This window comes from Chelonoidis abingdonii, chromosome 5 (genome assembly GCF_003597395.2).
Source record: "Chelonoidis abingdonii isolate Lonesome George chromosome 5, CheloAbing_2.0, whole genome shotgun sequence".
Classification (NCBI taxonomy): domain Eukaryota; kingdom Metazoa; phylum Chordata; order Testudines; family Testudinidae; genus Chelonoidis; species Chelonoidis abingdonii.
Window position 1 is genome coordinate 14201683 of NC_133773.1, and position 13440 is coordinate 14215122.

General features: G+C 43.4%; 1 protein-coding gene across 1 annotated transcript in view; it reads left to right on the forward strand.

Moving 5' to 3' along the window:
- Nucleotides 1–13440, forward strand: part of SDAD1 (SDA1 domain containing 1) — a 32995-nt gene that overhangs the window by 10302 nt on the left and 9253 nt on the right. Inside the window, exons 7-16 of the mRNA XM_032768074.2 lie at nucleotides 334–391; nucleotides 1425–1499; nucleotides 2879–2980; nucleotides 3824–3893; nucleotides 5353–5456; nucleotides 7364–7421; nucleotides 8541–8599; nucleotides 10419–10495; nucleotides 11770–11867; nucleotides 12639–12715. Of these exons, the coding sequence (XP_032623965.1) occupies nucleotides 334–391; nucleotides 1425–1499; nucleotides 2879–2980; nucleotides 3824–3893; nucleotides 5353–5456; nucleotides 7364–7421; nucleotides 8541–8599; nucleotides 10419–10495; nucleotides 11770–11867; nucleotides 12639–12715 (778 nt within the window). The remainder of the gene's footprint in view (nucleotides 1–333; nucleotides 392–1424; nucleotides 1500–2878; nucleotides 2981–3823; nucleotides 3894–5352; nucleotides 5457–7363; nucleotides 7422–8540; nucleotides 8600–10418; nucleotides 10496–11769; nucleotides 11868–12638; nucleotides 12716–13440) is intronic.

A 13440-nucleotide genomic window follows, 5' to 3' on the forward strand; every position in this document is an offset into this window, starting at 1 on the left:
TTTTACTGTGGGGCCTGCCATTGCTTTTATTGGTTCATCTTTGTTGTCAAAGTGAAATTGTGTGTTCTTCTCAAGTGTGAACTTACCCAGAAGCATATATGCTTTATCTAGCTAGACCCGATCATTTTTGTGTAGGAAAAATGACAACAAATGGCATGTAGAAACATCATCTCTTGGTTTGCATTTGAAATCACTGATGGTATGATGAAAGCAGCTAGTACTGTGGGGTTTGTTTCCAGTGACTCTACTTTGCATTAAATCTACCATGATGTCTTGTTTTTCAAAATCAGCAAACTTCTTGGTGAAAGTATATTAATGTTTTGCTTATTCCAGGAATGATGCCAAAACAGTAAATGTTATCACAACAGCCTGCTTTTCCAAAGTCACAAAGGTGAGGTGGAAACCTATCTGAAATGCCAATATATTTTGCTTCTGCTGTTTTTGATGTGTATATATATGTGTGTGTGTGTGTGCGCGCACGCGCATATGCAACTTCCTTTCTATACCGAAGAACCTCAGAGTTATGAACCCCTCGGGAATGGACGTTAGTAGCCCAGCTATTGCTGGCTGATGTGAGATTCCATACCCACTTATGCTGGGCAGTGCTAGCCAAAAGTGACTTTCAGGAGCATTGCCTCATGTTAATCGGCACTGTTGTGGTTTCTCAGCTCCAACAGTGAAAATAACTAGTATCCCAGCTGCCTGTATCTGGATGCTGTGGTGGTGGTGGTGGTTTTAGAAATGCCTAGGATGCCATGGGTTGGTTCGTTATATGATAAAGGCCCGTACTCTAGTTCTTAAAACCACCGTATGCTCAGTTTCACAAGCCTAGCATCTCGAGCTGCTGCCAAAGTTACCATGAATGGCCTTATTGCTCAGCGCAATAAAACCAAAATTGTATTAGGAACTGAAGAAACCAGACGTTGCACAATAGGTCGTGTCTACGCTACAGTCGTGTCAGTCGAGGATCACATCTTTTCACGTCCTTCGCTGACATAACTCTGCTGGCCACAGCCCCTGGCTTTGGTGCCATTGTGCTGGCACAGCTTGTCTTATTTAGGGCTGGTAGAATAAACTATACTGCTGAGCAGTGTGGCCAGTAATAAGATCCATCCACACTGGGGTGCTTTGCTGATATACCTGTGCTAGTAAAGCGGCCCTCATGCAATAGTGCAGGTTCACGTGGGCCATTGTGAAAGTCCTGCTACTCTTTGAGTATTTGCTTCACTGTTGCAAGACAAGCAACAAAGACTGAGTGTTTTGGTTTTTTTTGCACGTCTAGTGTTTTCAGTCAGCCTGTCTGTTTTATGCCATTTCATATCGCCTGTTATAAGCAACTGGTGACCTAACATGGGGACTTTTGCATCTTGTAAACTAATTCTTCCCTTCCTTTCCCGGTCCTCCCAAATGTCCACGTTTTTCAGATACTAGTTGCTGGTTTGAAATTCTTCCTTGGGAAAGACGAAGATGAGAAAAGAGAGAGTGATTCAGAATCTGAGGTTAGTCCGGAGTCTAATTCTCTTGCTGTCACTTTCTCAAACTCTGCAAAATGTAGCTGCAGTAGGTATTATGTGTCTTATTTATCTGCCCATGTCTCTTCTTGCATTGTCCTCTCTCCTCCATCTGGGATGCCAGCCACCTACACCCATTTGTTTATGTGTCTCCCCGACACACCTGTGGGCTTTCTTCCATGCCAGCCAGAAAGAATAGATGGGATTGTTTGTTAGTTTGCCCCTCAGTTTGAGGGATTCGGTCTCCTCAGGACATGTGCTGTTATTGTTAATGGGAAATATGCCTGTACGTTGAGGGGAAGATCAGGAAAATGGTCCCGTTGGTTTTCAAAATCATTAAGGGCCACTTATTCACTGGCCCATTTGTAGTGCCTGGGCTGATGGTCGTGTAGCATGGGAAGTCATAACCCACATTATAAGAATGAGCTAGTAGGAAAAACAGGGTTTTTTTTCTTCCCCCTTACAGACTGAGAGAATGTATTTGGTTCTAGTAGTGCCCTCAGTATGCTAGGCACTGCACACTGATGATACAAAGCAGGTGTGGCCCATGCCCTGAAGAGCTTATACTGTAAGAGGGCAGGGGCCGGGTCACATCTGGCTGTTTGGGGAGGCACAATTTTGGAAACCCAGTGTGGCCCTCAGGCCAAAATTTTGCCCGGCCCTGGTTTAGAAGGTAAAGAATTAGCAGAGGCTTCATGTAGATTTGTGACTGAGGAACTGGACTGGGATTTGAGAGACCAGGATTGTGGGTTGTTTTTTTTAATTAAAGCTCTGCTATAGACTTTGCATGTGACCTTGGGCAAGTCACCTAATCGCTCTCTGGCTCAGTTCTTCATCTGTAAAATGGGGAAAATAGCACTTCTTTATCTCTGATGGTGTTGTGAGAATAAATTTACTGATATGTGGGGAGTGCACAGAGATTAGTGATGGGGGTCAGACAATTACATAGATGCTTTTGAACAAATTCACTGACGTATGTTACCCTAACCATCCCCCGACCCCCAGCTACTTTATGTGATCTGTATCGAGATCCTTTTAAAGCATTACTCATGAATTGGGTATTGTTGAATAATATGTTACTGTTGCCTAATGACTAATCCCATATCTGTTGTATTGCTTTATTGATGTGCTGTTACCTGGGCGTAAACCTTGGTATATGTGTTCTCTTTTATGAAGTCAAAGTTTTAAGTATTGAAATGCATGTCAGGCTGGTTACATGGCAAACACTTGGAGATAGAATGAATTGGTTTCCTATTTTTGAAAACCTTGTGTGTGACCCTGACAATTGTTGCTGCCAACCAGATGCACTGTCCTATTTGAAGTCTCATTCCCTTGAGTCATGCTATGTCTGCTGTTCCTTTCTGAAGGATGAAGGGCCCACAGCCAGAGACCTCATGGTGAGATATGCAACAGGAAAGAAAACCACCAAGCACAAGAAGAAGCTGGAGAAAGCCATGAAGGTTCTGAAGGTAAGGGAAGCCCAGTTGGACATTTTGGAGTCACCATGGAACTAGCAGCAGAACCCAAGTGTAAAGTTACCAGTAGTGGCTTGGTAGAAAGGGAAACAAGCGTAAACTGAATACTTGTAAAGCTAAATAGGATTTTAAAAGCAGTCAGCCCTAACAATGCAGTGCTCAATTTAATCAAACTTCTAAAGACGACGTGCTGTTCTCATTTTCCTTTTTGAGACCGCAGTCATCTGCGTCAGGTTCTCTCCTTCATCGGTTCATACACTGGGACCATTCAAGACCGGGATTTTTGTGCTCTCATCTGTCCCTTTTTAGCTAGCTACCCTTTGTCATGTCTTCTAAGCAAAGCTCCCTTTGCTGCCCTGGCAGCAGCCAGCTTGACGTACACATGTTCACATGGAAGAACGCGTGTTGAAAAGAGACTTTGCTAGGTTAGATTGTGGGCCAGGTTCTGCCGTGATTTGCATCTCATTCAGTCCTTTTGCGTGGGGTACGCTGTAAGTCAGGGCAGGACTGTGGCGTGTTTTCTGAACTGCTGTTTCCCATGGCCAGTGCCTGGTGGGGAACTAGTATCTATATAGCTAGAGGTATGTTTCAAGAGTTTGAGTGGAGCTTTCGTTACACAGTTTGCATTGACTTTGCCTGGAGTCGTGTGGCTGAAAACCACACGTAACTCAGGAAATATTGAAAGTGCTGATGAACTTTACTATTTAAAATCAAAACATGCCTCTTAAAGCTGGTAATGTGAAATGGGAGCTTTCCAGAACTCATGTCTGAAATTAGCTTAGAACATCTCTTCCATGGAAAAGAAAAAGTGTCTCCTTGTCTCTTGCTGTCCTATAGAAACACAAGAAGAAGAAAAAGCCAGAGGTGTTTAACTTCTCCGCTATTCATTTGATCCATGATCCCCAAGGTAAGCATGGTGTCCAAGCCAATTAATATACATGCGCCTTGGAAATTCTAATGCATGTTTGAGCTCAAATACTGAGTTTTCCGACAAAACTGCAATGGGAGAGACACTTATGCTCCACTGTTTGAATGTGGGAATGGAATGGAATGTTTAAATACCACACTGGGTCACCGGATCTCAAAGCTCTTCACAAATGTTGATTAAATCTCACAGTACCTTGCAAGTTAGGAGGAATGGTCAGAGATTTTAAGGCTAGATGGGATCACTGTTATGCTCATCTGGTCTTGACTTCATGCATAACGCTGGCCATGGAGCTTCACCAGGTAACTTTTGGATTGTAACTGCTGTCTGAGCTAAGCTTCTCTTTAAAATAGATACCCAGCCTTGCTTTAAAGACTTCCTGGAAAAACCTAGGGAAATGCTAGAAAGTTTTAATGACTAACTACCATTAATCACTTAGTTATTTAAAAATTTGCCCCTTATTTCTAGTCTGTTTTTGTCTAATATTACTCTTTCACTCTAGACATCATGAACTTAATTTTTTTCAGATAGGCCTCAACTCAGCCTCCTTTTTAGTGCATATTAACTGGCTTAAATATTGACCCCTAAAGCTGAGGAGCTGTGTAAAAAGCATGTGCCATCCCCGTGCACCCCCTGGCAGCCTGGTGTACCCTGCTTGAATTCCACAGTTGGGCATCAGTAAGTTGATTTTAATAGATCTCAAGACTCTGGTTCAGAGCTCCCAAACTTAGTCTGCAGAGCAAAGTCTCTGAGACTGGCCAGGCTGGTGTCCTGGACTGAGAGAGGCTCCATCCAGTGCAGTCTGCATGGCTTCTAGTCTTGTCTGCCTTGCTCAGCTTCCTGTTCCTGTTTAAATAGCCCACCCACAGGATGATACAGGGCCTCCTTGGTTGCACCTAGGTTGCTTCTCTGGAGTCCCTCTAGACCCAACTTCAGGGCCTTACACAGGAGCCCTGCTTTGCTTCCTGTGGTTCCTCCTGCAAATTGGGTTTTCTCCACCCTTTGAGGCCCAGGTGTTTCAGGATGTCACCTGATCCCAGTGAGTCCAGCCTCCTTAGGCAGGGAAGCAGCTAAGTATGGCACAAGCAGGGCTGATTGAACAGGGCTGGCTAGCCCCAGGCCTCTTGGCCTTTAAAGGAGCAAGCCACCCCGTGACAAATCCATTGATTTTCCTTTTGCTTGTTTATCCTGTTCCCAATTTTATGAGCAATTTTTCTTTATTCACGTTTTTTGTTCTTCTTGCTGATCTAATTCAGTAACCAATTCACCTTGTGTATCATCAGGGTGAGGCTATCTGAGCCTTAATAACTGATTATCTAATGATCTGTGGCAGCTTTATTCTCCGAAGTCTCTTGGGATGTCAAGCTGACACACATCCTGCTCTGACATCCTCGACCCCTCAGTGCTATTACTTCTTGCTGACACTCCATGTTCCTTCCAGATTTTGCAGAGAAACTCCTAAAGCAGCTAGAGACGTCCAAGGAACGGTTTGAAGTGAAGATGATGCTCATGGATCTTATCTCTAGACTAGTTGGAATACATGAGGTACACATCATGTTAACTGCACTGGGTTTTTGGGCTCTCATGTCCAAAATAGGCTTGTCCATCAGTAATGAGTCTGAATGTGATCAAGATGGCACAGTTGGTTAACGCTCTGGCCTTTCGCCACAAGAGACTTTGTAAGTGAAGATGAGTTTGGGTTCATTTTGTTTCCTAATGGACTTACGTCTGGCACTAGTAGCTGGCCTGAGAGGGCCTTGCAGGCCGGGACAGGGGTGCTAGAACAACTTGTATAGTGGGGATGCTGAGAGCCATAGAACCAAACTGTAAACCCTGCATATGATGGAAACCACTTCAAGCCAGGGGGTGCTGCTTCACTGCCAGCATCCCAGATTCCAGCACTTATGGGTCAGGAGTCACTGAGGTTTATGATCCATCCTAGGATCTGAATGCTTTTGTCAGTCTCTTCAAAGTACTTGTTAGAGACTGAACAGGAGGACCCAGAGGCAGATTGAGTAAACAGGCTTCTTTATGGTGGTACTTGTTCCCCTCGACCCAATTGTCGAGTAAGGCCTGAGTTAATCACATCATGCTCTGTTATCTAAGTTAACTTACTACAACACCCGCAAAACTGTGATTTAGTATTTACTGAATATAATTATCTACAGCATTAAACATATTCTGAGACATTTTTTATCTTGAAGATACATTTCTTTGCAGTAATTGCAGCTACAGGTTTCCTTAATCAGCAGTTCACAGGGAAGGGAGGAAGGATCAATGACCTGAGCTCGTTTTTGTAGCTGGGAAAGGAAGAGAGGGGGAGATAACACTACTTTACACAAAGGGTATCCTTTAGACAGCCACAGTCCTTATGCAGCTCCAATGCTTATCAATCCTCAACAAGCAGAAGGGAGAGGGATGGCACTTCATCTATCCAGCGCAGAAACGGTGCCTGCCTGTGCTTCTACTCCTTACTATCGTGCCAGCACACCAGCGGTTTCCCTGGTCTTTACTTACAATACTTTTGGGATGTGTAAGGGTTAAGTCATGAATGGACTCTGGCAGTTCCCCACCTAACAGCAACTTGACTGTAACTGAACTGTATTAATCCCCACAAACAGAATTTCTACGGTTCTCCAACTTTTCCTTTCTCCCAGCTCTCTGTGGGCCTAGGAGAAAGGATGGGCCTTGCAGCCTGTCCTGAGGGTTGACAAACTCAGGTGGTACTGAGTATGTGAGAGAAACCTGCACAGCCTGGGCCTGTCCTGTCTGGCTCTGGCAGGACTGTCTCTTCATTCTAGACTGGGACAGAAGAAAAATTGAGTGGCTTGAAAATTGGAATTCAACAGACACTATGTGAAACCCTAGAAGTTCAATATTGAAGTACAATGGATTCGGGTGTATTGCCTAGTGGGCACATGGCCATGCAGTGAATACCATGACAGGTGCCCCTTTGACAGTCTTCTTGAAGACTAGCCTCTGTGCCCACTCATTCCTCAGTTACCTGCTTGTGCTGACAGCGAGTCCCTCCAGCTTTGGACTGAGGGATGTTTTTCTAGGGATCAAGAAAGCGGCAGACTTAACATGGGACACTTGAATGACAGCCCCAATTCAAAGCCTTTCAAAGCCAATGGGACCCCTTCCTTCCATTGACTTTAATGGGATTTGGATTGGGATTGGGATCAGTATTTACTTTATTAAAGAAAATATTGAACATCTTATCACAGTATTTCGCCCCCCACCCACCCCGCCCCTAGTCCAAGGCAGGCAAACAAATCAAAATCCACTTTCTGTTACAAGCATGTTGCCCAGTAACACCAATGCAGTCTGTGTGTACCATTGTCTGCATACAGTTACTATGAAGGTTTCACAGCCCTCCATCTAGATAGGCAGATACAAGGGAGCAAATGCTGGCAGGGTTCTTAATCCGGTATCCACTTTCCTCCCCACAGCTCTTTCTCTTTAACTTCTATCCCTTTGTGCAGCGGTTCATGCAGCCCCATCAGAGAGGTAAGCAACCATCTATAAAATCTGTATCCTCTCCCTGCCTTTGTGTTTTGCATTCCCATATTGCCCTGTGTGCAGTCGGTCTCGAGCAGTGGTGCTGTAGGATTAAAGGTGGACAATCAGGTTTGCCTTGTCAGATACGGAGGATGTGGAAGGAGGAGGGTGAAGAGCAGAGACACAGTTTTGCTCTCAGCTGTTATGGGATATGGGAATGGTGTGCTTAGTACTTCTGAAAGTGGGAGCTAGAATTCTTTAAACACAGACTAGAACGGATCCCCTGAGCTATGAGAGTTAAACCAAGCTGCTACAAGAAGCTGTCTGTAATTGTTTAGCAAAGTTTGTCTCTCTTGCCGCACCATAATTAACGTTTCAATACTATTTCAGTCTAGAGCAGTGTCTCTCAACCTTTCCAGATTACTTGTATCCCTTTCAGGACTTGGATTTGTCTTGAGTACCCCCAAGTTTTGCCTCATTTAAAAACTACTTGCTTACAAAATCAGACATAGTGTGCTGTGATGCTTTTGTATTTATATTACCGAAAAATGGTTTACTTTCTATTTTTTACCATATAACTATAAAATAAATCTATTGGAATATAGATCTTGTACTTACATTTCAGTTTATGATACATAGAGCAGTATAAACAAGTCATTGTCTGTATGCAGTTTTAGTTTGTACTGACGTTGCTAACACTTTTTATGGAGCCTACTGTAAAACCAGGCAAATATCTAGATGAGTTGATGCACCTCTTGGAAGATCTCTGCCTACCCCTGGGGTACATGTACTCCTGGTTGAGAACCAGTGCCTTAGAGCAGACTTTTCAAAGAGCTCTATCTTCCATATGCGGTGCTTCAAAAGAGGTGGCCAGCTGAGGGCCTGGGATAAAGTTTGTGGTATCTGATTGAGTGTTTTATTGTGAGAAAGAGTGATCTGGAGGATCTGGTTCTGCGAGGCCCCAAATTACTTCATGTTCTCTGTGGAAGTTCAGGGTACTGAGCTTCTCGCAAGATGGGACCCAGAATTAGAAGTTGTGATGCACGGAGATATTTATAAGCCACTGAAAGCAGAAATGGCGGTCCATTGACTGTCGAACCTTTTTCTATATATTTTCTACTCTTCCAGAAGTGACCAAGATCCTTCTTTTTGCTGCGCAAGCATCTCATCAGCTGGTGCCTCCAGAGGTCAGGATCCTTCCAAATCTCATTAATATTAAAAAGTAGGCTGTGTGCGAACATTGGAAATATAACTGCTGAATGTGTTGACAGAGCTATGCTGAGAGATAAAATACCTGCCCAGTCTCAGGCTGGAAGTGTTGTTGGATGCTGGGTATTGTTTCCATAGGGGGAAAAGTAATGCAAGGAGTGATTTCTCAGTGGTGTCCACTCAGTTCCTCTGAGATTACACCCTCTTGGTGTCAGGTGGGGTTGAAAAGCACACGTTGATCTTTCAAAATGGGAACACTTGTGCTTATTGTATGGTTTATGTTCCATAAAAAAATTAATAATGAATACCCATGACTCTTTGGGGTTCACCCAGGCCAGTGGAGGGTTCAGTCAGCACCTGCCTATGCTGTTGTGGCTCACTGCACTGACACCAATATGCATACAATGTGCTGGTCACACTCGCTTCCACGGCCCAATTACTCTTAGCAGGGAGACCTCAACAACCCTTCCAGCCCTGGGTTCCCCCTCGAAGACCTCTTCATGCTCAGCCTCTCTCACTGTACCTCTCTCAAAACCTGCTTAAGTTTGCTGCTCCTTTACAGAGACAGTACGCAGCCTCATTTGGCTGAGGATTTTCCTCTTCGGTTTGAAACACTAGGCTGCTGTTGTGTAATAAAACAAGATGAAGTTTATTAATAAAGAACTTCCATGTAAGTGATGCCAAGAAGGAGGAATTACAAACGAAACACAAGTAAAAATACACTTCTAAGACTAAAACCTAACTTAACAAACTAGAGTCTTTGGTTTAAAGTAAGAGTCTCACCAGAGTTGCTTTTTTGCATGGCTGGCCGGTTTTTAGCCAGGGATCAGTCACAGAGCCCAAACTGCTCAGTTTCTTCGACTGTTCAGGTGAAGGATAACTTAGGGGTTCTCTCCCTCTCTTTATAGTCCAGTAAACCTCTGAAATGTGTTTTTTCTGAAGTGTATCCCCAAGATTAAGTTCCTTTCCCCTGCTGGGTGTAGACTCCATGCTGTCTGGTACAGACACCAGGCTGGATTCACCTCTGCTTGTAATTTTTACAAAGCAAATATCTTCCTGCTATCTCCCATTTGGTAAATAGCCCACTGACCCTAGCAACACCTGGCTTGTGGGGCTGGTCCCTTTCCTTTGTCTCAAAAAACCTATTTACCAACTTCCCCTGACATGCCTGGTTAAAACACATTTTAGTCACACATTTCTGGATAACTCTTTGTAGATTAACTGTATATACATCACACAAGAATGTGAATGATCAGTGAGTTAGTTGTTTTGCAATGATTTATTACATGCCACCTTTTGGATAAGTATGACCACAGCGGATGGGGATGGAACTGAGCAGGTCAGGCCAGCTGAGTCTTACTGCATAACCAGAGAGCTCCTTGCCATCTAGTCTTGGGATCCTCTTAGGGTCACAAACTGGCTCTCATACAGCATTTTTAATTGAAGTAAATCTTAAAGGGCTTTACAAAGGAGTTCAGTAGCATTATCCTCGTTTTTCAGATAGGGAAATCAAGGCACAGAGCAGTGATGTGACTTGATCGAAGTCACTCGGCAGGCCAAGGGGAGACCCAGCTCTGCTGAATCCACGTTCAGTGCTGTATTCACATTTCCTGCCTGTAGTAGGATTTGTATTGCAAAAATGCTCCATTAGGATGTCTCTAAAAATAGCCTCTTAAAGGGCCAAGTCTCAAGCTTTGAGTGAGTTTGCCCTTTGTGAATATGGCATTGTATGCGAATGAATTCAGCTACAATAGGAATGTATGTTCATCTGGCTCTACTTTACTTTCTCCCTTTTAGATCATCCAGTCAGTATTAATGACCATAGCCAACAACTTTGTCACTGACAAGAATTCTGGGGAAGTTATGACTGTAGGGTAGGTACAAAAGTTCATGACAACTCAGCCTGAGATCCATGGGGAGCCTGGGTTCCTAAAAACACTGTACAACTCATAGAAAATAGGTTGGTGTGTCTCTTTAAAAAGCAAAAACAAAACCCCATTGAAATAAAATGACCTTTTGTGCAGCGTGCTTTGAGTACGGTAAACTATTTATTTTTAATTGCCAACACTGCTATGTCACTGGCCGTAGAGGTCATTGGTTAGCACCAGCATGCTCCATTCTCTTCTCCTCAGATGGAGCTGAATCCCTGCTTTCCTGGGTAACGAGATCTTTGGGAAGGTTCTGTGTGTATCCTATTTATCTGTAAACTCTTAATGTACGCCATGATTTTTCAGGGCACAGATAACATGATGGTCAAGGCTTCATTCCCTGTCTATACAATGACTGAAATTGTGCTAGCAACAATTAAATTTAAACATAGCTGTTGCCAGCAGAACACTAACCCACTTTCGGTGCCGAGTATAAACTGGCTTATTTTGCTGAGACCCATGCTATAGACTGATGCATAATATTAATTATATAATAATAATTGTATAATGTGTTATCTCTCTCTTATAATGGAGATCTAAGATGAGTCTCGGGAAAAGGTGTCCCTGTTCATACCAATTGCATGGGGGTGAAGGGAGAAACATGCTCACTAGCTCCAGCCATGCTTTAAGAATGGTTCTTGCTAAAATGGTTTCAACCATGAGGAGAGGGTGGGGGATGGACTTTAGAGAGAGACTGGGGAGGATGAGGGTCAGTTTGAGAGTAAAGTTACTTTGAAAGGAAACTCTCCTGTGTGAGCATACAGGCCCCCAGCATGGCTGTCCTTTACTGATCTAACCATGGATGAATGCAGTCAAGATTCCTGACTCCACTAGGCACGGACATGGTCCACAGATTTAAAGGTGGTTAGCTTTTCTGTATGGGCTGCCCACTTCCACCCTTTGGTTTTGGATGCTTTCTTGCTAGTTAGTGATTGCTGTGCCAGTGCCTTATCCTAATTTTCAAACATGGTGAGCACCTGCACCTCTGGAAACTGGGCCGTCATGGTGGCTAGGAGAACAGACTATGCAAAGCTGCCATGGTTACAGCCCCTTTGAGAGGCTACCTAGGGGGTTGAGTCCCGTGCTGCTCTTTTCTATGACACTGAGTTGTGTGCCTCAGGGCGACTGTCCCTAAGTCTCAGACACGGTCATGTAACATGCTGCTGCCCGGGTCTTTTCTATCTGAAAAGTTTTTTTAAAATTTTTTTTGATTTTTCTAGAATGAATGCGATAAAAGAGATAACTGCGAGATGTCCTCTCGCTATGACCGAAGACCTGCTCCAAGACCTCGCCCTGTACAAATCTCATAAAAATAAAAGTAAGTTTAATGTTTTGCAGGTGGAAAAATGTGCTGTTCTTTTATTTACGTGTGTTTATGCTATGTGTTCTGATGGCACATCATCATTGCTTGTGGAGGGAATAGACTGGAGTTCAGAGTATTTCTCATGTTAGTCTCCTGCACCTCTGTGTCTGTTTCAGGTGTCCTCATGTGAGAGATGAAGCAGTCAGAGCAGTCAGGAGGGGAAAGTTGCCCAGCAGCTACCAGAACTGAAGCTGCATAAGGGCTTGATCTTGCACAATTTGATCAATGAGAACTTTTCCAATTGCTTGATCATCGACTGTAGGGGATACAGGTTTATGTCCTAAATAAATGTTGATTGTGTGAGTTATCTTGGAAAGGTCTGATCTAGTCCTGGAGAAACTTTCTTCTTCACTTCTTGTTTAGAAGTAACAGATCCACACTGATATTGGTAGCTGCTTAAATTTTGAAAAAGGATTTTTGGGTAGATGTATCCAACAAACAAAATGAGTAGAGCAAAGATAGCAGTTACATTGGAAGAAGGCTGAGAGTAGAAGATAGTTTTAAAAAGTAGGTAGTCCAGATGGGAAGACACGGATTGTCAAATAGAAAAATGCTAAGAAGCACTAGCATTTCTGAGAAAGATGTAGAGGAATATACTGCTTTTCATTTTACCCTCCTCCCCAGCCACAGAACAAAACCTAATTCTAGCTCAATGCTTTCCTCTTCATTTGATCCAGATCCTGCTTTTTCCAAGGTGTTTGTTTATTCCTGGTATTTGTTTTGTAGATGTAATGATGTCTGCAAGAACTCTGATACATCTCTTCCGATCACTGAATCCGCAAATGTTACAAAAAAAATTCAGGGTAAGTGATGTTTATGTGCATTAATTTGTATCTGAAATACAGTCATAATCCTGAAAATGAGCATGAAATAAATTGAGCATCCCAAGCCAGTGAACACGGTTAACTGTGTGCATACTTTTAACTAAGAACATGTGCATTGCATTTTGCCCTGGAGAGATCACCTGAAGGCAAAAGGCAGTGTGGCCTACTGGACAGAGCACTGAACTTAGGAGACCTGGGTTCTATTTCTGGCTCTGCCACTGGCCTAGTAGGTGACCTTGGGCAAGTCACTTCCTGTCTCAGTTTCCCCATCTGTAAAATGGGGATAATGATGCTTTTTTGCGAAGTGCTTTGAGAGCTATAGAGTATCTCTGACCCCACCTCTTCACTACAGAATCCATCATTAATCTATGGAGAGGAGATGTTTTTCCATCAAGTGCTGTGCTCTGAAAATGGAATATCAGAAGCTCTTCATCATATATTTTTCTGTGGGACTAAAACCTAAACTTGTTAAAAGAAGTGGATGGAGGGATTATCTGAACCTGGAGGGCTGTGGATCTCTGTCATTGCAATATTCATTAATGTATAAAGCCCAAACTGCAGAAGTTTAATCCAGAGTTTTGGAGGGTATGTTGGGATGTGTGCCTCTGGCTGATTTCTAACACTGGCTGATCACTTCTTGTTTCACTGGTGAAAAAACACCTCGTAACAGGGCAATCTTTCCTTTAAGGGGAACAACCAGCCCT